Genomic DNA, 23,513 nt, shown 5'->3' with positions numbered 1-23,513 from the left:
ATACACACACACATACATGCAGACACACAGACAGACACATAACACACATACATACACACACATACAAACACAGAAACACATACACACACATACATAGACACACACATACATACACACAAACACATCCACAGACGTACATACACACATACATACAGGCACGCAGACATACACATAAACACATACAAAAAAACCCACATACATACACACACACATACATACACACAAACACATGCACACACATACATACACACATGCATACAGACACACAGACATACACATAAACACATACACACATACACATGACCCGGCTTCGCCCGGGACTTGGATCCACCACGGCGGCAAAACCGACATACATACACACACAGACATACACACAAACACATACACACACATACATACACACATGCATACAGACACACAGACATACACATAAACACATACACATGACCCGGCTTCGCCCGGGACTTGGATCCACCACGGCGGCAAAACCGACATACATACACACACAGACATACACACAAACACATACACACACATACATACACACATGCATACAGACACACAGACATACACATAAACACATACACATGACCCGGCTTCGCCCGGGACTTGGATCTACCACGCCCAGCCGCCTTTGTCTCCCAAGTGCCGATGTTAATACGCCACACCAGTTACTCGTTTGAGGCTGAGTGGACCTAGGGGAGGTTCAAATAATCGTCACCGGTGGTGGCCGTGAGCGGGAATGGAACTGGGTTCGCCGGGTTGGTAGCGCAGCGTAGCGTTAAGCACTACACCCACCGCTCCTCACACACCACACACGCACAGACACACACACAGACACACGCAGACACACACAGACAGACACAGACAGACACACACACACACAGACACACAGACAGCACGCTAAGCACTACACTACCGCTCCCCACACACCACACACGCACACACACAGACACACACACAGACACACGCAGACACACACAGACAGACACAGACAGACACACACACACACAGACACAGACAGCACACTAAGCACTACACTACCGTTCCCCCTACACAACACACGCGCGCGCGTCCATAGGTACACATACACGCGCTTGCTGCAGACACACACGACTTTCAGGGTGCGTAAGGCAGTAAACGACTGAAATAATAAAGCGGCAATGCTGTGCGAGGAACGCCTTAGACCAGCAACACATTTGTGTAATGCGAGCGTAAACACACAAACACATACAAACACATACACACACATACATACACACACATACACACAAACACATACACACAGACATACACATACACACAAACACACACATACATGCACACAAACACATACACAATACACACACACATACATGCAGACACAGACAGACACATAACACACACATACACACACATACATAGACACACACATACATAGACACACACATACATACACACAAACACATGCACACACGTACATACACACATACATAGAGACACGCAGACATACACATAAAGACATTAAAAAAAACCCACATACATACACACACACATACACACAAACACATACATACACATACATACACACATACATAGAGACACACAGCGTGCTGTCTGTGGATCCACGATGCCCCGCCGCCTTTGTCTCCCCAGTGACGATGTTCACACACGACAGCAGTTACGCTTTTGAGGCTGAGTGGACCTAGGGGAGGGCCAGGTCCGTTTCAAATAATCGTCAGCGGTGGTGGGCGTGAGTTGGAATCGAACTGGGGTCGCTCAAGCAGCTTAATGACTGTTTGTACAAAGAACATATAAAGAATCGATTATAATAACCAGGCAAGAGTCCACATTATAGACTGCCAGTACACGCACTCAGCTTCATAAGCAGGCTAGAGTGTACATGATAGAGTGGCAGTACGCTCACCGAGCTTAATAAGCAGGCTACAGTGTACATGATAGACTGGCAGTACGCTCACCCAGCTTAATGAGTATTTGTACAGTGAACATTAAAGTAATCGATTGTTGGCGCGTTGGGTTTAAAAGTAATATTAATAGCACACATTGTGGTGGGGGTGTAGTGAAGAGTAGGAAAAACTTTGATGAATTTACCTCAGAGTGGCGTGGTGGGTGTCGAGGCCTAGTAGCGTGCAAAGCCTGCGGCCTCGCCTAAAATTGTCGGCTTGGAAGAGGCAGGGTACGGGTGGCGTTCCTTCCCCCCCCCCTAGCGCTCCAACAATACTGTGTAATGGCTATTATTTAATTAAATACGGAGCTTATGAAAGTGGCGAAGGCGTGGCTAGCCGTTGGCAGGGGCAACCGCCGTCCAATGAAACTGCAGCCCTTGGCGAAGGCGTGGCTAGCCGTTGCCAGGTCCAATGAAAGCGGCGAAGGCGTGGCTAGCCGTTGCCAGGGGCAACCGCCGTCCAATGAAAGTGCGTATGGGCCAAAGTCCACACACACACACACAGACAGACAGACATGAACGATTTTATATATATAGATAGACAACACGTTCTACTTAATTAAATAGACTTTTTAATAAATGTTTTCTCCTACAACATCAGAGTGCAGCGCCACATTAAATACGCTCTACAATGACAATAGTTTAAAGCGATTTGAAGCATGTTATATTTTTCTCGGGGGGGCAGAGCTTCGTGACGTCATATTTAACGGGGGGGGTCTGACTTTTTATAACGCCGTGTGACGAACGGGGGGGGGGGGGGGGGCAAAACTCGTCCAAAATCGCGTGACGTCATTTATGGACGGCCCCTAAAGTTATTCGTCAGAGGAGGCTCTTCAAAAAATGTGTACAATTGATCGGTAGACAAATGCTAATACGTGTTGTGATTTTATAAAGCTCCCGAGTGACATCCAGTCGTTGGCTTCGGTACTGCACGTGATGTTTAGAGGGTAACTCACCACTAGGGGTCGGCACGGTTTGGCTCAAACCACCAAACCGCGGTTTGAACCGAACCAAATCGGTTTGGTTTGGCTCTGTTTAAACTGGTTCGGTTTGGTTTGGGGCTACGAAAACCGACTCGGTTTGGCTCGGACAGGGTGGAACCGGCTCAAACTAGTTTGGTTGGTTGTAAAGGCCGAGTACAGCAATATCAAGGACATGATGACGGACATTCTCAACCAGCGCTACCCAGCGTTGACGACGGACGCGGCGCCGAAGGCGGCGCCGCGTGGCGGCATTAACATCCTCTTTGACATGGTCTACGCGCCCAACGCTCACGACGGCGCCGCCTCCGAGGTCGACCGCTTCCTGCTTGAGCCGACTCAGGACCTGAGCATGGACGTCGTCGAGTGGTGGAAGCTGTACGGCGGCAAGTACCCGCGCCTACGACGCGTGGCCCTCGACTATTTGCCTATCCCGGCGTCGTCCGTACCCTCCGAGAGAGCAAACTCGGCCGCCAAGCGCTCCTTTCTCGACCGACCAAACCTGCACAAGTGCACGTTCAAGGCCGAGATGTGTGTGCGCTCGTGGGCGCGGATGTTGCCTAGTGTTGGGGTTTCACTGCCATTGAACTACCACACTGCGTTCAAGGACATTGGGCGTGCCAAGCTTGAGGAGATGGCTGTGGACGACATCGTCGTCCAGTACTTGCTAGTGAATCTCAATATGAAGAAAGCCTGCGTAGAAATTAGCGATTAATACACTTGATATTTGTATTGAATGCGAATATTGTTTGCCGCGCATCTTTTCGGTTCAAGCCAACTCAAGAGGTTTGGTTTAGCTTAGTTTGGTTTGGTTTTGGTTTGGTTTGGTTCAGTCGTCGCTGGTTTGGTTTCGTTTGGTTTGCTCAATTTGAAACCAGTTTGAGTCGGTTCAAACCGTGCCGACCCCTACTCACCACCAGCATGGTTCGGCTGTGTAGTCTTTTCAGCTTCTTGTGTTGTTGCTCTGCAGATCGGGAGATCGATGATCGTTGATGGCATTCGTCGCGATTTTTAACTCAACAGTGGGCCACGTGAAGGCTGCCATCTGCCACTCCAAGAAGAAGCTTTTATTTAATTGTCTTCGTCATTATCTATATTCTGAACCATGTCATAGTGGATACGAAGGATAAACACAATGTATGTGTGCAGTACGTGGTGCAATTAGACCTGGAAGAAAAAAATTATGAAAGATAAAGAGGCGAGCGAGAGTACCGTAGTGTTGGAGTGCTTTAAGAAATCTAACTTGATCATGAAAATATACACATCGACATGCCTTTTGACATTTTTACCGGTGAAAACTTTGAAACGTTGGACCAACGTTAGCATGTGGTTGGAACTGTTGGGTCAACGTTTCAAAGTTTTCACCGGTAAAAAATGTCAAAAGGCATGTCGATGTGTATATTTTCATGATCAAGTTCAATTTCTTAAAGCACTCCAACACTACGGTACTCTCGCTCGCCTCTTTTTATTTTATATTTTTTCTGCCAGGTCTAATTGCCCCAAGAACTGCACACATCATACATTGTGTGTATCCATTCGTGTCCTCTTAGAAGAAAACAAAAACCATGTTTCGATTTAAAGCTTTCGTGACTGCAGGGATTCATATTCTTGGTTCTTTCGGTAAAGTCACGTAGAAGGGAAATAATAAAATAATCCAAAATAAATAATACAATTCCCATTGCTTTATTATTTCCCTTCTACGTGACTTTACCGAAAGAACCAAGTATATAATAATAATAAAAACCATGTTGCACACTTTTCGCCAAACCTCGCGGCAAGTTTCTCACATTGCACGCTGAACGTGTGCAGCTCATTCCGCACGACGCAATCCACACGTGCTTTTAACACGGATGGCTTCTACGACCAAACTTACGATTCATATATATTTTTTTGGCTGGTGGGGGGGGGGGGGGAGAGCAGATCGCGTGAACATGTGGCGAATAATTTTCTCCAAAAAATTATGTGGATGTGACGCTCATGTTTGCAGGGATTCAAAGGTAATACCGAAGGATCCCTTTCTGCTAATCAGCATATATATTTCATCATATCTATATCAGCAGCACCAGCTTCATTACCACCATTGTCACCTTCATCATCTGTTTTGACATAGAGCAATCGGATGAGGGTGTTTGTGTTGTTGCTCGAGATGTGGGGAGAGGTAGTGTAGCGGTTAGCGCTACGCTGCGCTATGAACCAGGTGACAAGGGTCCAATTCCCGCACACGGCCAACACCCGGTGACGATTATCTAAACCGGTCCTGGGCCTCCCCTATGTCGATTCAGCCTCGAATGAGTACCTGAGTACGGTGTGTAGTAAAACATCGCCACCGGGGAGACAAAGGCGGTCGGGCGTGGTTGCTGGCCACCCACCCCCTCGTGTACCGTGCCGGCCTTCATAGGTGCTACTCGCTAACAGCACTTGCCCCTACAGTCTGCTAAGGCTACATGGGGGGCGGGGTCTTTGCTCGAGATGGATGGAGCCTGATTGGTCAACTCAGTCCTCGGTGGAGCCAAACGGCGCGCACAGCTCGGGAATTCCCCATTGTTGTGTTTTTTTGTGTGGGGGGGGGGGGTCCAAACTGGCAACGTTTGAAAAACTTAAATGGAAAAACAAAAACAACGAGAGAGAAATCGTTTTCCCCGACTGCATAAAAGCGTGGACATTAATTGCGACGGTGGTGAACGATTTTTGTGACAGATATTGCGATTTGATTTGCGATTACATTTTTTAAGTCAAGCTTCAGTTCAATATTTACTGTGTAATAGATTTAAAACGTGTGATGGAGCATTACCACATGATACCATCAAAATATGAACTGCTTTATATATGCTAATGCAAGGCTGATAACTTCAAATATATGAATTGCTTCCAACACGTATTTAGTAAAATGTTTTCATTGGAATAGAACAATCAAACATAGAACAATTCTAGATTTGAAGCTTTCGTGACTGCAAGGATTCATATTCTTAGGTTTTTTCGGTAAAGTCACGTAGGTAAAAAAATTTCAATTAATAAAAGTAAAATAAAAAATAAAATAAAAAACCCTAAGAATATGAATCATTGCAGTCACGAAAGCTTCAAATCTAGAATGTGATTTTTATTTTATTTCATAGAACAATTATTAAGTTAAATAAAAAAGTTATAATAATAAAAAAGAAAACAATTCCAATAAGAAAGTAACATGACTTTTCAAATCGCTAAAAAAATCTCAGCCTTTGCGATTTGCCAATCGCATTGTACCAAATTGCGATTTCGATTTGAAATCGATTCATCGTTCAGCCCTAGCCCATACCTCTCCACGCAGGTCAATGCTGATGAAGTCATGGGTGGGTGGGGATGTGCCTATAGGAATTGTTCTCAGTCAACCCCTTCAACCAACCCACATTGAACCCGCACGGTGGCATATGGCCAAAGGACACCCGTGACTGACACAGTGTGGGGGAGGCCTTCATCCAGTGTGGAATTAACAATGGACGGCAGCATTTTATTTAAAATACGTTTGATTCATCGTAAACCATTTATATTCACGATACTCTTGACGCTAATATCTGGCTCAACCACCTCAATGTAAAAGTAAAGTTGTTGCTCTATCCGGCAGCCATATGAAGACGAAGATTTGCAACCGTATGGATGTATAACTGCTCTAATCGGGTTATATTCCTGAGGAGTTTTGCTCAATACACGATCAAGCTCAATCACTATTCCTCGGGGTGCATGAGGCATAAAAACCCCCACACGCACACAAAAAATAACCTCCTCGTTCTCTATTCCCAAAGCCAACACCGTAATTGACCAAGAGGGGATGAAATTCGTCTATATAAATCCTACCCTATCAGAAGTCTCTTCTAAAGAGCTGTCTATGCGCGTACGTTACCGACGGCACTATCATTTAAAGATTGCACAATGCCCATTCCGCTCGCTGATTTCGCAAGAACGCCGAAGGATGCGGTCTTTGTGGTATTCAACATATGTCTTGCAACGAGCATTGTTCTCACCAACACAATGCTGCTTTCTGCATTTCTGAGTTCACGGGAACTCATGAAGAGAAACAACTACCTTTACGCATTTAGCATCACACTGACTGACTTAATTGTCGGTGCCGGATGGTTCTATCTTGGCCTTTTCAGTATTCGCTACAATAACGCCGCTTACGGTAGTCCCGAGAAAATCTTTCCAACAATACACAGCATTTCAATAATCACTCTGTTGGCTGCAATAACTGATCGATACTGTGCAGTGCAGCACCCGTTCAGGTACGCGCAGAAGATGACAAGAGCGAAGACGTTGGCGATTATTGCCTTCACCTGGCTGATTCCACTCCTCTCCTTATTTATGCAGGCCATGAATCCCGGCGACGGTGCATCAAGCTACCAAGGATTCATCACCATAGTATTCACCGTCGGGATGCTAGGAATTATCATACTTCTCAACGCCAGACTCTACGTAGTTGCTCGACGTCAACAAAACAGAGAGAAACAGAGAAGTGGTAACTCCAATAATCGCTCTGCTTGGCTCATCATAATCACTGCCACGTTTTCTATTATATTTTGGGCACCTGCTTTATTACATCTGGTCATTTGTACGCTATCGAAGAGATGCATTTCTATTGACGTTGGACAAAACCCGCTCATTATCATTCAGATGTTAAATACCCTGAGCACTCCCATCACCTTTCTCGTCGGGAGCCCGTTGACCAGAGCATCTCTCAAGAATCTGGCTCGGATCTTCCGTTTTAAAAGGTAAAACCTTGCATTGGGATTTTGTACAAATGGGTATTTATATATTACATTAAACCGCGCGTGTATTACGTCGTCACTGCATACAGTAGTATGTGCTTACATTGAATGGAACATCATGAACCGTTTGAGAAAAAAACTTGGCACGGCAACAACTGTGTAGATGCATGGATTTTCGTTGTGAATGTTATTGTTTAGAAGCCCGCTTGTTAAGTGATTCATTATTCGGAGCTCTTTGTCAATTCCCTGCGAGATGAAGGCCTATCCACTGTGCTTGTTGTAGATTGTGTTTGACCATACACTCGGTGCGCTCCTTAGCATGTCGAATTTGAAATATGGTCGTAATAACAAAGTCTATTCTACATATTCTCAGCATTGAGGTTTGGAATATCATGTGAGGAGGTATCTACGTAGTATTTGAACATCTTAACATCTGTTTATTGCCAGAGAGGGTAAAACCGATTTCTAATTTTCACACTGAGATTTGAAATAGTTTTGCGAATCGATATGTCTTCATGACTGAGGATGTGAAGAGTATATACGGCAGAAGAGTGTGTGCAGTACTGCACTGCGATTTTTTCCAAAACGTTCACCATTTGCAACTTAAATGAAAGGAGCATAAAGGCTTTCGCCGTCGTCATCATAGTATAGGATAGTGTCAAATACTCGTGGATTTTACCGTAATATATGTTAACATTATAAGGGTAAACATGCAATGGCGCTGATTATGTGTTTTATATGTCCTTAAATATTATTAGATAGACAAAGCTGATGTTGCATTAAAAAACGACTTTAATACTAAAGGTTGTGTTTTTTTACGTATTAGCCATTGATATCTAGGTATTCAGCAGTTAGTATTCACCGATAATTTAGAAATTCTTCATTACCTTGAATGTTATATATATGATTTACACATTTCCTTTGCATTACAGATGCATGATGGGTGCAGCGGTAGCAAAGTGGTTAGTGCACTGCGCGAGTTTGATTCCTGGCCATAGATATCATGAGTAGCTGGCGAGTGATATCTTGAGCCCACCTTTATGAACTCACACTGACCAGCGTGGTGAAGTATGGTCAAGCAACCCCCAATCACCGACACGGCATGTTGTAGAATTTCATCCAGCAGTGGATTTACCAAGAGCTCTAACATTATTATGAATGTGCGTGACACTATGAACACAGCAGAGTATTTATCGAGGTTCAAATGAATGTCCGTTGTCTTAATGTTCCTTCAGATTTGCCCTTGATCCTGGGAGCCAAGGCACTTGATCGATGAAACCTTCTCAAGACCCAAATTAAGGTCAACAAATATTTTTCAGATGGCAGTACCAGGTGTGTGAAATATGCAAGATCGGATGAACCATATTATTTCTCTATGCCATTGCTTATGATTTATTTGCCAAGTAAAAAACTGTTCAACTATGAAAAAACTTGGGCTGGAAAGTTTTGAGCAATTTGGAAAAAAAATTAACTTGTCATTTGCGACTTTTAGTCAGCTTTGCAATGACAACGGGTGATTTAAACCGTAGCATTAACTGGAATGTGACGCAATGCAAAATTGAGGTATAAATCAGTTGAGAAATACAAATATAAAACAATAACATAATTGGCTATGCAAGTGCTGTAAGCGCAACTTGACATTGTCTATATAGCGAACACTAAAGTTAATGTGCACTCATTTATATATACGCTGTATGTATATAATGGCCTGTACTGGATGTGTAGGCTGTATATCTCGTTATGTTCGTGTATACCCAAAAGTCTCCCGTACTCAATGCTCCCAATTATCTCAGTAGGCACTCACTTAGTTCCAAATAAGGACTGTAGAGTGATTTGTGTACAATTGTGGCTTTTGTTGATAAATTATGGGAATGGGTCATTTCGGGAGGCCTTTTATCTGACATGTTAATTCGTTTGCTCGATCGCTCGTATCACGGAGTTTTGCGAAGAACCTGGTGTGTTTAAACATGGTACTGTGCTTCCAGTCTACGCGTTTGTTATTCAAGTAAGTGCTGTTCAGTGAAATATACGTTGTTTTGAAAATAAGAAATGACGGGTAGAGTGTGAACGTCCTTTAGAAAAACGTAGCCTACTCGTGAACAAGAAATAGCATCTTATACATCCGAATTTCTGCATGTGTAATTTATAATGCATATATAGGATGTAGTTAATACATGTTAAGGATACGGATCTGCATTTTTGTGAGGCTGAAAATGCAAACGGCTCTCAAGAGCGCCTTTCACAAATGCAGAATGTATGTACGTTGAACTTCTTTCGCGCCGTACATAGCAGCCAAGCGTGCAAATCGGAGGTGCGGGGGAAGGACAACTGATCTATTAGCGGTGCGGACAGAAAATAGAAACAACCAAGGAACAACAAAAAATTAACCCGTAAAAACAAACTTTTTCACTATAAATCCTTTATATGCGTGGCGGCTAGAGTCCTCTCGTCCTCTGGCTTGAGATGGCTTCCACCTATGGGTCAGATGATTGCCTGCCACCATTAAGCAATTGGTAATTAAATAGAATTTATTTTTTCCTAAAAAGTGTAACATTTTGGAAAAAAAATTCACGAAAATAAATTGTCACGCACAACGAGTCTGTGTGCAAAATGTCAGCTCGATTGGATCACGGGAAGTGGGTTAAAAAACGACCGAAAGATTTGCACGGTCGTAAGCCCGCAAGCAAGCAAGCAAGTGAACTTAATATAAAGGATTTAAAAATCCCTGAAGCGATGTCTCCACCGCAACAGGCCCGACCGTGACCGCCTAATCGGGATACTTGAGGGTGCCAAACGCCGACGACTTTTACAGCTCCAATCAGAGTGGTTATGTCATTGTCACCTAATAAACGTGATTCATTGTTGAGGGACTTGCTTAGCTTTCCTATACGTTGCACTCCTATCGTTTTGTGTGAGGGGGGGGGGGGGGCTTGGCATTGTTTGTTGTTGTAACTTTCTGACCCTGCCCCGACTGGACATTTGTGAAGTAGAGCTTCATGGCTCATCGGATTTATTTTCAGGGTGAATAAAGATTATGGGCACCGGGCGCAACTGTTAAATAAGATCGATTTCGTAAGAGAAAATGTTGAGTTGTACAAGTTTAAATACGTTTTGATTTGAAGAAACCAAGTTATCTCTGTTTAACACATTGTCATTTATATGTATTCATTAATCTCCTACCCCCCCCCCCCCTTCGCACAAGAAGAGCTCACAAGTGACGACATGACACATCTGTCCCTCTATTTAAGGAACGAAACAGGAGGATTTCTAGACAAATCTGTCTGTCGCCTGATGATGCTAGTTGTACATACTGACGAAACGTCGTACTCAGATTGTAAATGTTGTGGATTTTCTCTCCAATACACCGGTGTGCTGTACTAGTAACGAATTAGCATGTTCTGTTTACGTGACCAACCTTACTTATTGGCTGTGTCGGGTGGTGGCGTGTTTAACGACACATTTCTATTGATGTGATCTAACCCAACAAAACCTATATTATACAATGTATCTCTCCCACTTATGATTGTAATCCCAGTTACAGCCGGTGGTTTTGTGAAGGTACAATACATGCGCTTGTTTATCTGAATGTCATTTCAAATAATTGTTATAGAATATTGCTGTTACTTTAAAACACGTAAAATGCATCTAATAAAACCTGCTTTGTTTCAAGCCAGATGTGGTCAAACGTAATTTACTTCTCACTATCCGCCGTAATTAACTCATCCTATCTGCGGTACATAATGTGCCGGGTGATGAATATCACGAATCCCTTTATTCTTTTATCCGCGGTCACAAAAAACACGGATGACCCTGCAGATAACCTCCTCTTGTAAATTTCGATTTAAAGCTTTCGTGACTGCAGGGATTCATCTTCTTGGTTCTTTCGGTAAAGTCACGTAGAAGGGAAGTAATAAAATAATAAGAATAAAACATAATAAAATAATATAATTATATAATAATATTATGTTTCCTTTTTATTATTTTAAAATAATATAATAATATAATAATATTATTTTTCTTTTTATGATTGTATTACTTCCCTTCTACGTGACTTTACCGAAAGAACCAAGAAGATGGTAACAATCTATCGAGCTCCATGGAGATGGAGCGATGGAGTCAGGACCATAATTCGCGTGGGGCATGCAGGGGGTGCCCCGCTCACCCACCCCCCCGTAAACAAAGCGACGAGTTAGTGCCCCCTAGACAACCATCATGATATATGTTTTCATCAACAGCTGTGTAGAAGAACAACAACTTAATTCATACGCGATTTACATTTATTTTATGAAAACGCTTTCACGTAGAACTCCGTTTCTGGGATATTTATTTCACGAGATACGCGTCGGTCGTATTGCGAAGAGGTGACTACGGAGTTGCGGTGGCTGCATTTTGCGAAGCCGAAGCGCCCCTACAGCGTTAAATGTTCGAGACCGTGAGCGCAATGAGGCGAGTGGGCAGCGAGGTGCGACCGTGCGAGACAAATCAAATATTGGGGCCCGAACTGACCGATCGCCGCTGATAATGTCGTTACTACGCCACTGAATGGAGTGGACGCGTGTGTTAAACGTGTACACAGTGCACCGATGACAGTGCTGCAGGGCATTGTAAGGGTGCTATTACGGAGGGATGTAACGTGAGCTAGAACCTGCTGGGTAAGTTTTGAAAGCATAAAAAAACATCTTCTTGGTTCTTTCGGTAAAGTCACGTAGAAGGGAAATAATACAATAATAAAAAGAAAGCATAATAAAATAATTCTCACGACGTTTCGGCCACAACGCAAGCAGCCGTCCTCGGGTGAAAAACAGGTCTGTCGGGAAGACAGCGTCTGAATGACGCTGCCTTGCGTTGTGGCCGAAACGTCGTGAGAATAATTTTATTATGTTTTATTTTTATTACTTTATTATTTCTCTTCTACGTGACTATACCGAAAGAACCAAGAAGATGAATCCGTGCAGCCACGAAAGCTTTAAATCGAAAAAAAAAACCACTTACAATTGAATACGTCATTAGTTTAGATACGTAACAGGTTGGTAGCCACTTAGGCATAAAAAAAAAACTTTCAACAATAATTTAAGCATAATGTTTTATGTAATCATAGCTATACATGTGACCCATGCCAACTGCAGTACTGTGTGTGCTTTATCGAAATCCTTCCACCCTTTGTGAATCCATCGCTGGATGAAGGCCTCATCACACCATGTGTGGTCATGTGGCTTGTTAAACTATACATAGCATTACCAAACCACCACATTTAAGACTACATTGATCAAGGGTTAGGTCCAGGACAAGTTCAGATGGGAACCGTGGCTGGGATTCAAACTCAGGTTGCCGGGGGTTCATCGGGCAGTGCACAAATGACTGTGCCACCGCTCCACGCCAGCTCGACGTAACAGTCGCTTCAAATGGAACAAAGAGACATTGTAGTTTTTTTATATCTACGTGACCTTCTTGGTTCTTTTGGTAAAGTCACGTAGAACGGAAATAATAAAATAATAAAAATAAAACATAATAAAATTTAATTCTCACGACGTTTCGGCCACAACACAATGTGAAGACAGACAGAGCTGTCTGTTGTGGCCGAAACGTCGTGAGAATTTTATTTTATAATGTTTTATTTGTATTATTTTATTATTTCCCTTCTACGTGACTTTACCGAAAGAACCAAGAAGATGAATCCCTGCGGTCACGAAAGCTTTAAATCGAAAATTATACCTACGTGACTTTACCGAAAGAACAAAAGAGTATAGGGACATTGTACGCACACAAACTGCATACATTCTTCTTTGGTTCTTTCGGTTAAGTCACGTCTAGAGATAAAATAATAAATTAAAATAAAAGCTTTAATTTAATTTATTATTTTATCTTTAGACGTGACTTAACCGAAAGAACCAAAGAATAATTCCTGCAGTCACGAAAGCTCCATAATTAAGATTAAACTGCATACACCTTTGCAAAAAATTACGGTGCATCGTAACATCATCCACGGTGCTATCGTTTTGTGAAATTATCCTCAGACGAAGGTGATGTGCACAGGCCAAGTGGAGCAGCATACATGCTTAATCAACCCCACATGAATTATATGCGTGCACACGGTTGTGAGTAATTAGTGGCCGTGACATAACAATGTAGGTAGGTGCATGGGGCTTCCACCTCCCTTCTGTGTCACTTAAAATGTCACGCTAATGGGCCACGGAGGAATAATAAAGCCTTCTTATTTAAAGTGTCGAGTGTGCCCCCCCCCCCCCCCCACATGAGCTCACAATTTTGCGCGAAGCCATTCGGCCTCACAAAGCTTTGCTCGCCGTCGACGAAGGGACGACATTCAGGACACATGGAGAACTTGGCAGCAGCAACTCCCCTCGATGTCTTCGTCATCGTGTTCAACATGTGCTTGGCGGCCGCCATCGTGATCTCGAACGCAATTCTGATCGGCGCTCTCCTAAATGCAAAGGGACTTCTCAAACACAACAACTACATTTTCATATTCAGTCTCACCGTCAGCGATTTCATCATGGGCGCCGGCTGGTTCTACAACGGGGTGTTTGACGTGCGCGACAACGTGGGCTCCATCTACAGCGTGACGAACGTCTTCCCAACGATTCACGGCATCTCTCTGCTCACCATGCTCTCGTCGATGATGGACAGGTACTACGCCGTGTCCTCTCCGTTCAGCTATTCGCAGAAAATGACACGCGCCCGGGTGCTGATGGTCGTCCTCTGGATGTGGCTGTGGCCTTTTTTGACAGCGTTCGGCATGGCTTTCGTGAAGGCGGACACTGCTCGCAATTACCAAGGTTACACGACAATAGTGGTGACCGTCTGTCTCCTGGTCATCATGACGGTGGTGAATCTCCGGTTGTATTTCATCACCAAAAGGCAACTCAGCCGCGACCCTGCCAACGACGGGGAGTCCAAGAAGAATTCGGCGAGGCTCATTATCGTTGCGTCTACGGTCTTCATCGCCTTCTGGCTGCCAAGCCTGATCAACTCGAGCGTGTGCGGCGGCTTCGGCCTGTGCTTACCTCCGCGTAGAAACAACCTCAATCCAGTGAACGTGATCCGAATGTTCAACACGCTCAGCTCCCCCATCATCTTCCTCGTCGGAAGCCCTCTGCTGAGGGATTCCGCGAAGAACCTCGCTCGCCGCTTGCTTTGCAATAGGTAACGCGTGCGCGGGTTTGGCGGAGGAAGAGCATTGTTTTGGGGAATGGTGTCAAGGCGTGGCGAGTTCCTTCGGAGAGAGTTGATGCTCTGCACGTTTTTGGCTTTTATTTGGACGTCGAGGAGGCGCCCATACCCTGGCTTGCCAGGAGAAGGCAATACAGCAGGACACGTGGACTGCACATTGTCCTTCTGTGCGGGATAGAGTGTTTCCACCTCGCACACGTGGGGGTTTTTTTTTTTGGCTGAAAACACCTTCATTCATAGAGGACTGCAGAGCTTGGGCAATTGCTGGCACCGGCTCATCGCGTTGCTGCCTTCCCGCTGGTCTGTGGTTCCTCATGCCTTTGAGTAGAGCTCTCTCTATAAGTTGAAATTATATATATATTTTATATATATTACAGGTTAGATTTGATTACCAAACATTTTACATTCCCAAAAAATATAGCGTACAGACATTCTTAGTTATTTGGAGATGCATAAATGCATACTACAGTTGGAAAATTCTTTTCACTGTGTGTTTTGTGGTGCGTTTGTTCCATTTTAGTTGTTGTTGATTTAAAAAAAAACACTAGTGTCATAATCGCATAGGGATGGAACAGCGACCAGAGTTTGATTTCCCAGGCACAGATTGCATTCAGTGGTGAACAATAGCTCACCATGATCCTGGGCCACCCCTTTCACCATAGCACACTGACCAGAGTGGTGAAGCTTGGCCACATAAATCCCAAAGACCGACACAGCAAAGGGAAGTCTTCATCCAGCATGCAGTGACTTGACAAAGGGTTGTAACTCTAAACGTAGGCTTTCTCAACCATTGTTAGAATGCATAGTTTATTCTGGGTTAGATCGTGTAGGTATAATGTGACCGTGTTTTAAACTGTTATTAGTACTCCATAAGTGCGTTTTTATGGGTTAAATATATAAACGTGTCGTTCAAACTAAATGTTGTGGCTTGGCTCTCCAACACACCAGTGTGCTGTACCAGTGACGAATTGGCACGTTCTGTTTGCGTGACAACCCTTACTAGTTGGCTGTGTCGGGTGGTGGCGGGTTTTAACGACACATTTATATATTTACGCGATCTAACCCAAAAAAAAACCTCTTATGGATGATATTGGTCGCGAAAGCCTGCGTGTTAAACTGTTATTAGGACTGTACGCTTTTTTTCATATTCATGATGACAATACATTTACTAAGATCTACGGTATTGTTTTAACAATTTGTGTGCTTCATTCCAGATCTGTTCATCCAAATGTTGGTGCAAGAGAGCGGAAGGACGGCGGTGGATCGACGGTAGCAGTGGTGGAACATAGAGCATGAAACATCTCTTACATTTTCTTGGTTCTTTCGGTAAAGTCACGTAGAATGGAAATAATAAAATAACAAAAATGAAACATAATAAAATAAAATACTTTATTTTAATATGTTTTGTTTTTATTACTTTAACAACAAAAATAAAACATACTAAAATAAAATACTTTATTTTAATATGTTTTATTTTTATTATTTTATTATTTCCATTCTACGTGACTTTACCGAAAGAACCAAGAAGATGAATCCCTGCAGTCACGAAAGCTTTAAATCGAAAAAATCTCTTACTTTTTTTAAAAATTAATTTTAATTTCATTTTTTACCTACGTAACTTTACCGAAAGAAGTAAGAGTATCTCTTACATTTATACTCTTTGGTTCTTTCGGTTAAGTCACGTATAGGTACATTTGTCAAGAGGCAATATATACCCAACAGCCATTGCCTCCAATTATGCCGCACTCTCTTATACAAACACACCTCCAGCTTGAGCCCCGAAAACACCTCGTGCAACAGAGCAATCTCACATCATACGCTTCAATTGAACCGTTTAGCTGTCCCTTTCTATGTTCTTTTTTTTACATCAGTGGGTCAGGAAAATTCTAAGTCGTACATATTTCACAAGTTAATCTGCGAGATTGGCAAGAACTCGATTGTTCTACCTACAACTACTCACATTTGCACAACAATGTACGCAGGTTAATACAATAAACAATGGGTATTTTGTTTCCATCTACTGTGAAATGACATTCAAGATGTATCTGAACGATTTGACCATTTGGCCTGCTTCAGGATATACTGACACAAGTTGGCTGAGTTTTTCATCCTGGCCATGACTAACATCGGTGAACAGTGATGCCTCTAACGGTGCACCAGTCCTCTCCATCAGCGTTTAGGAACCGAAATGGTGCTGGTGAGGCCTTCATCCAGCAATAGATTGACAAATTGGCATATACACCATTGGAACCTCATTTGCCAGTAAAAAATATGATAATTGGTTTGTTACCCTTTTATTTGGCAACAAAACTGACACCTTTTTAACAAGGAGTCATGTTTGCATAGACCACAATACCTGCAGTCATAATGCAAACAAAAAACATAACTCTGATGTATGCACTGTCCTTGAAGTTGATTGGTCCACACCCGAGACAGCTTTCCTTAGAGCCTAGTCTCACATGGTGTTGGACCAGATGACGCCAAAAGGCGCTCTAAGGAAAGCTGTCTCGGGTGTGGACCAATCAACTTCAAGGACAGTGCATACATTAGAGTTATGTTTTTTGTTTGCATTATGACTGCAGGTATTGTGGTCTATGCAAACATGACTCCTCGTAAAAAAGGTGTCAGTTTTGTTGGCAGATAAAAGGGTAAAACAACAATGATCAAATTGGCATATATAACTATTATTGCTATTTATTATGATATTATCAAGCTAGTGGGGAATAGGCAATGCAATATCTGATATAGGTAGTACATAAAGTAAGCAAATAAATATATTAGTTTACTTTCTAAATAATTAGGCTTTTTAACCGACATTTTTTATATACCTGTACAGGGTGATGGAACATATTTCTGCAGTAAATTAGTCATCCCCCCCTCCCTCCGGGACGTCAGTCCCTGGATGGACTGAAGATAGAAATGACCCATGTGGTAAGGGACATACAGCCAGGAGAATTGAGTTGCGTGTCTGAAAAAAGTGTCAAAATATACGTTTCTGTTTGGATATCGAAGGTTTACAATGCAATCAATGAGCGAGAATCAGTTCTACTGCACATCGGATTTTGAATCGCCATTTACATTTAATTGAGAGTTTGTTTTGAGCGATTCAATATTTAAAGTTATGCCTAAATCTGGATGTGTGCATAACTGAAATGTTAAAGCTATGATTGATCATTGGTTTTGGACCGGATCTCGTGAGCACAATGTGTGTCGTAGCCCCTGCTGCACCCGACAGGGTCAGTTCATAAAGTTGTCACGTGATGAACAAAACGTGCCAATTTATTGCCGCTACAGCAGCACCAGTGGTGGTTTCGGAGAGCAATCCACAACATTTAACAATTGGGTGCAAAAAAAAAACAGTCATGAATGACACTATTGTTAGTCGCAATAAACGTACGTGTTCAATTTATTAAAGCTATGCAGCACACAGAACGGGTTGGTCTGAAAGTTAGTACCGTCTACGGAATTGAGACAATAACGAGGCGTGTTTATCTCGGTAAACTAACTTTTGGTCTACGCAGTTGTATACACATAGCAGTGGATAGATCATGGCTGGTGAAGATAACGAATCATATTCACTGACACAACTCGCTCCTTCAGCCCTCGGCCTGTACAGCTCGTTTGGGAGACTCTCTCCACACTCTTCTGGGGTGGGTGGTTGCATTATGACATCCCAGTAAATGTCCGTCATAGTTCGAGAGAGAAACGTAAACGCGTTGTTAGTTTTTTTTTTTATAACCATGGGTATGGCAACCACGGTAGGCAACGGCGTGTGCACTTGTCCGCGTTAATTGTGTTCGTGTGCGAAATAAAAGTCTTGGAAGTTCAATTTGTGGCGGGAGCTGACGACAACCGTCGCTCATTTTCTTTGCACCTGCACGAGCGAGCTCTTGTTGATTCGCGTCCCAACGCAGAAAAAAACAAACCAAGGAGGCAGCGTCGCGTAAGCCACCGCCCATGCTGAAATCTCCCGGCAGAATGGAGGTGTGATATCGGCCAATTCCCCTTTGAAATAGGTGTCGGAACGGTACTGCGGTGATCCTAAGCGAAACCCACAGGCGTGGGTTCCCATCCCGCTAATTAATCCCTGCTGCTGCTGCTGCGGTTCCCAGCGACAGTTCGCGTGAGCACCGTCACGACGACCACTGTTCACAACGACGCCTTTATATATATCGGGCAGGAAGAAGAAGAGGAAGAGACAAACGCCACACACACAAAGAAGGGGCCAAGAGCGATGGCAGCGGAGTCGCTCGCGAGCTTGGCAAGAACTCCGGGCGACGTGGCCCTCGTCGCGTTTCACGTGTGCCTGGCCACCCTCGCGACGGCCAGCAACCTCGCACTGATCGTCACCCTCCTGTCGGCGCGCACGCTCCTCCGAAAGAACAACTACATCTACACGTTCAGCATCGCCCTGAGCGATCTCCTCGTCGGCGCGGGCTGGTTCTACAACGGGCTCTACAACGTGCACGAAGGGCTCGGGTTGGCGTACCACGCCGAGACGCTCTTTCCGATGTTCCACGGTACGTCGCTGCTCACCCTCCTGGCCGCGATGGTCGATCGCTACTACGCGGTGCAGTCTCCGTTCAGGTACGCGCAGAAGATGACGAACCTCAAGGTGGCGATCATCATCTCCGTCGCGTGGCTCTACCCGATCTTGACCAACGTGGGCATGTCGATGAACCCGGGCGGCGGGAGTCTCACGTACAACGGCTACACCACGATGATATTCAACATCCTCATCCTCGTCGTGATGCTCTTCCTCAACGTCCGCCTCTACGTGGTCACTCGGCGGCAGGTGCGGAGGACGCCGTTGTCCAACGACCGCTCGGCCAACGTCATGATCGTCGCCTCGGGGCTCTTCATCCTCCTGTGGTCACCCAACATGGTCCACTCGAGCATCTGCAAGGCGTTCGGCGCGTGCCTGAGGTTCGTCAACAACGCCTCGAACCCCTTCATCACCACGCGGATGGTCAACACCCTCGTCACCCCGATGGTGTTCCTGATGGGGAGTCCCGCCACGAGGGCCGCCTTCAAAGAGCTGACGCATCGCCTGGGCAGGAAAAGGTAGGCTGCTTGCAACAAGGCCAGCCCTTGAGCAATCGTCAGGTGCACGACACCTGCCCCAGGTGAACCTGCCACGGTCACCGCCAGTGGCAAGTTCGATAACGGGGCACAGCTCTCTAATTGAAGCTCCCAGCGCGATTTCTGATTGAAGCTCTTGCTGGACATCTGTGTGTAGGGGGGAAGAGCTTTATAGCTCATCGGATTCCTCCAGTACAAATGAATATTCAGATTCTGAGCACGTGGAGGGAAAGGTCGGAGATCACACCGAACGACAGATCGGATTGCTGCTACAGAGCACAACCGCGAAAACTTACTCGGTAGTCATGTTGGAGAGAGAGGTGGGGGGAGGGGGGGAGGTTGTTTGGCTATACTTCACCACGCTGGTCAATACGGGTCGGTGAAGGGGTTGAGGGTGGGGAGGAGGAGACGGTTTAGTACCGGTTCAGATATATTCCGCACGCCAATGATGTTAGCCGTGATCGGGCATCTCACTCAGGACGCGGGGTTAATGAAAAGTGTGCCGCGTGCTGCTGTCATTGTATACACGGTCAAATCGCGCTTGGAAGTAAACGTGCTTTGGAACGCACGACTACGTTCATAATCACAATGCATCTGTTGCAGATCTCAGCGCAATGTCTCTGATAAGGGAAATTCACTGCCCCGTTCTCAAATGGCAACGTGGTGCGTGCCTCGTGACATACACGGGTTTTATTTCACTCTTGTACGCGTCAACGTCGTTAAAACTACCGGGACAGCAACGGCACGAAGAATGGGCAAAACAAGCATCGCGCGAAGTAGCGATCCGTCGACGAATCTCGCCCATCGGAGACACGCGTCGCGATGTGCACGCGAGAAAAGGTAGCGAACTCCGCAAAATAACGTGGGTGCTGTGGCACGCTGATTTTTACGCGTTAAGGCTAATAAAGGACGTTTGATTTGTTTAACCGTCGGTGCCGAGGGATTTGCCGGCGGTGGAGAATTGTGATTGTGTTTAGACGCCGTCACCGATGGGAAACCCACAATAGAGCTCGTGTCGATGGTGCCACAAGGTTACAGATGTGTAAGGAAGAAACACACAGAGCTATAGACAGACTCAATTGATTGGAGGAAAAAATATCCAGTGATTTAACAAAATCCAACGATTGGACAAACGTACGAGGTGTCCGAACAAGAATATACCATTTTTTTTTAAAATAGTTGTATTGTTATTCGAGATACCGACAATGTAATAAGAATATATGTAATATACTTAGTTATGTTATGGTATTTCTTGGATATTCCTGAATGATGAATACACTTCTGCAAGTCGTCCATCATTCATTATAGTCAATCATTCACTATGATCAATCTAATTCGGCGTTCAAACTCGGAGACGTCTTCCAACACAGCCGTAGGGATGGATGATGACAGCATCAACAACAACAACACGATGTTTAAGTTCTTCAAGGTCCCTTGATGTGCTAGTGTCGACTTTACTTGAAAATAAAAACCACGGAGATAAAACAAATATAAAGGTGTTAAGTCGGCTGTAAGGGGCGGACTTGTCATTATAGCCGAAAATGGGGTGTCGCTTAAAAAATAAAGTACCAATCGATATTCACAACAAACTAAAACTTCTACGTGTAATGCATGTATTCGTATCGAATGTATGTCAGTATCTCGAATAACGATAACACTATTTAACTTTAAATATGGAACTAAAAGCTTTCGTGACTGCAGGAATTCATACTCTTTGGGTCTTTCGGTAAAGCCACGTAGATAGAAAAATACAAAAAATTAAAAATCACGACGTTTCGATCGCAACACAAGCAATCATCTTCAGGTGAAAAAATACAGCTGAGGCAGGAATAAATATAGCGAAAGATGTAACTTTATTTTTCGGTATATTCATTTTCTGACACCCTGTGGAACCGCCGACATCACCCATTGCCGTGCTTCCATCTCCCCTGGCACCTCGCAGCCATTTCGTGTAGCTCCAAGCCTTGTAACAACACCTGCTTAGGCACCGGTGATCACCCGTACAAGTAGCAACTCGGCTCAAAAGTCGACTTCGCTTCTGAGATCCGACAAGATGAGGCTCATCGAGGAAGATTTGTTTGCGGTCAGTACTGTGCTCTAAATTGAAAACTCACTTCTTTAGAACTGATTTTTTTGTGTGTTTAGTTTGTTGTCCTTCCCCCTCCAATTAGCACGGTTGGCTACGTACGGTGCGAAAGAAGTTCAGCATACGTACTGCAGTATAGGGTGGGGCGTTGGCGCAGTGGTTAGGCGCACTGCACGATGAACCCGGCGACTCGAGTTCTTCCAAATCGGCAGCAATGATATCTGACCCTTACCTGGGCTTTCATCCTTCACCAACCCGTAATGATCAACATCGTAGGGTATGGCCAAAACATGACCCGCATGGCAATGGGAGGCCTTTTTCCAGCAGCGGGTTAACAAATGCGCTGTGAATTGCTACTTAAAATACTTTACTATTTCCAATACGTCTTGAAATATAACAAACAACACGTAACCAATGTCAGCTAAACTGTGTGTGTCCCTTTTGTTTTGCAGAACTGTGAAGCCACTGCCCACGTTGAATGATCCATAACCAAACAACAACTAAACACGTGTAAAAGACAAAACAAAAACAATACTGCAATAGCATTTCACAGGACACAACACACAAACGTAAATATATCATATCATAAATGTTGCCTTTATAAACATTATAGTTGCAAATGGTAGGGAAAATAGCAGAGGGTCGGAACAAAATATGATAGCTCTACAAGTTTGAATCGTTCACACGTCTATTTACCGATATCGGTTTAGATTGTTTATAAACGCTGCCGAAAATCATTTAGAAAATCTGAGTCAAGCATCTGTTCAGCCAGTGATGGAAAACTTGAATATATCCATAGAAACTCCTGCACGTTTGTGTGCACTGAATATTGCATTGATGTTGAATTGGACAATATTGTTATGATTTGAAGGTATGAACGAACTTGCTTTCAAAAAAAGCAATTGTTGCTTATAATGCTTAAAGGTATGTGTTACATTGTACATTTTGTGTGTCAGCTACATTTGAAAAAAATTGCTTAATATTTCCCAAAAATTTTTTTCAAAACTATTTGTGCTCAGACCTTAGCATTTCCCCAAGAACTTTTGGAAATCTTTCACCAGTGGCCAAATCACCCTGAATGTACCCTAGGTAATCAGGTCTCGAAACCTGAAGGGGGCTACACCTGGGTAGTCTACTCATAGGAAACTGCCTGGGCTATTCCCAACTATCGTATATGCTTGGGCTGCAGGCTAGCGAGTATAGGTAGCAATACCACAATGGGTCATGGAATCTATATTCGTGGAGCTTTGAGTGTTACCCCTCTCGTGCATGACTTTATCCGTGTACTCTGGTTCCCTCCCACGCAAAGCTACCCACAATTAAATGCATGAGAGGGGTAACAATAATCAAGAATGCTTTTCCTGGATAAATAAAGGACGTTATTATTTATTAAGCTGTTGTCATGCTTCTTTCTTTTCTTTCTCATATGAATACTTGAAGGGAATAAAGTAAACTCAGAACATTATACAAGAGCAGATTAAAATGTGTTCGAAAAT

General features: G+C 44.0%; 2 protein-coding genes across 2 annotated transcripts; both read left to right on the top strand.

Moving 5' to 3' along the window:
- Window positions 1-13,992: 13,992 nt before the first annotated feature.
- Window positions 13,993-16,145, top strand: LOC133348363 (trace amine-associated receptor 1-like). The gene is made up of 2 exons (XM_061561116.1): window positions 13,993-14,822; window positions 16,064-16,145. The coding sequence occupies exons 1-2, from the start codon at window positions 13,993-13,995 to the stop codon at window positions 16,143-16,145; spliced, it is 912 nt and encodes a 303-aa protein (XP_061417100.1).
- A 2,938-nt stretch (window positions 16,146-19,083) lies between these two features.
- LOC133348362 (D(1A) dopamine receptor-like) lies at window positions 19,084-22,953 on the top strand. Its single transcript, XM_061561115.1, has 2 exons — window positions 19,084-19,913; window positions 22,470-22,953. The coding sequence occupies exons 1-2, from the start codon at window positions 19,084-19,086 to the stop codon at window positions 22,504-22,506; spliced, it is 867 nt and encodes a 288-aa protein (XP_061417099.1). The 3' UTR covers window positions 22,507-22,953.
- Window positions 22,954-23,513: the final 560 nt, after the last annotated feature.

This window comes from Lethenteron reissneri, chromosome 27 (genome assembly GCF_015708825.2).
Source record: "Lethenteron reissneri isolate LAM-NWPU_2019-01 chromosome 27, ASM1570882v1, whole genome shotgun sequence".
NCBI lineage: Eukaryota > Metazoa > Chordata > Hyperoartia > Petromyzontiformes > Petromyzontidae > Lethenteron > Lethenteron reissneri.
This window is presented reverse-complemented; position numbering and strand designations above follow the sequence as displayed.

What these genes read in the sequence shown, in the direction of transcription:
- LOC133348363 (XM_061561116.1), top strand. Translation starts at nt 13,993, where the DNA reads ATGGAGAACTTGGCAGCAGCAACTCCCCTCGATGTCTTCGTCATCGTG. An exon ending in CGCCGCTTGCTTTGCAATAG is followed by an intron (nt 14,823 to 16,063) that starts GTAACGCGTGCG and finishes GCTTCATTCCAG; the next exon opens with ATCTGTTCATCCAAATGTTG.
- LOC133348362 (XM_061561115.1), top strand. Translation starts at nt 19,084, where the DNA reads ATGGCAGCGGAGTCGCTCGCGAGCTTGGCAAGAACTCCGGGCGACGTG. An exon ending in CATCGCCTGGGCAGGAAAAG is followed by an intron (nt 19,914 to 22,469) that starts GTAGGCTGCTTG and finishes TTTGTTTTGCAG; the next exon opens with AACTGTGAAGCCACTGCCCA.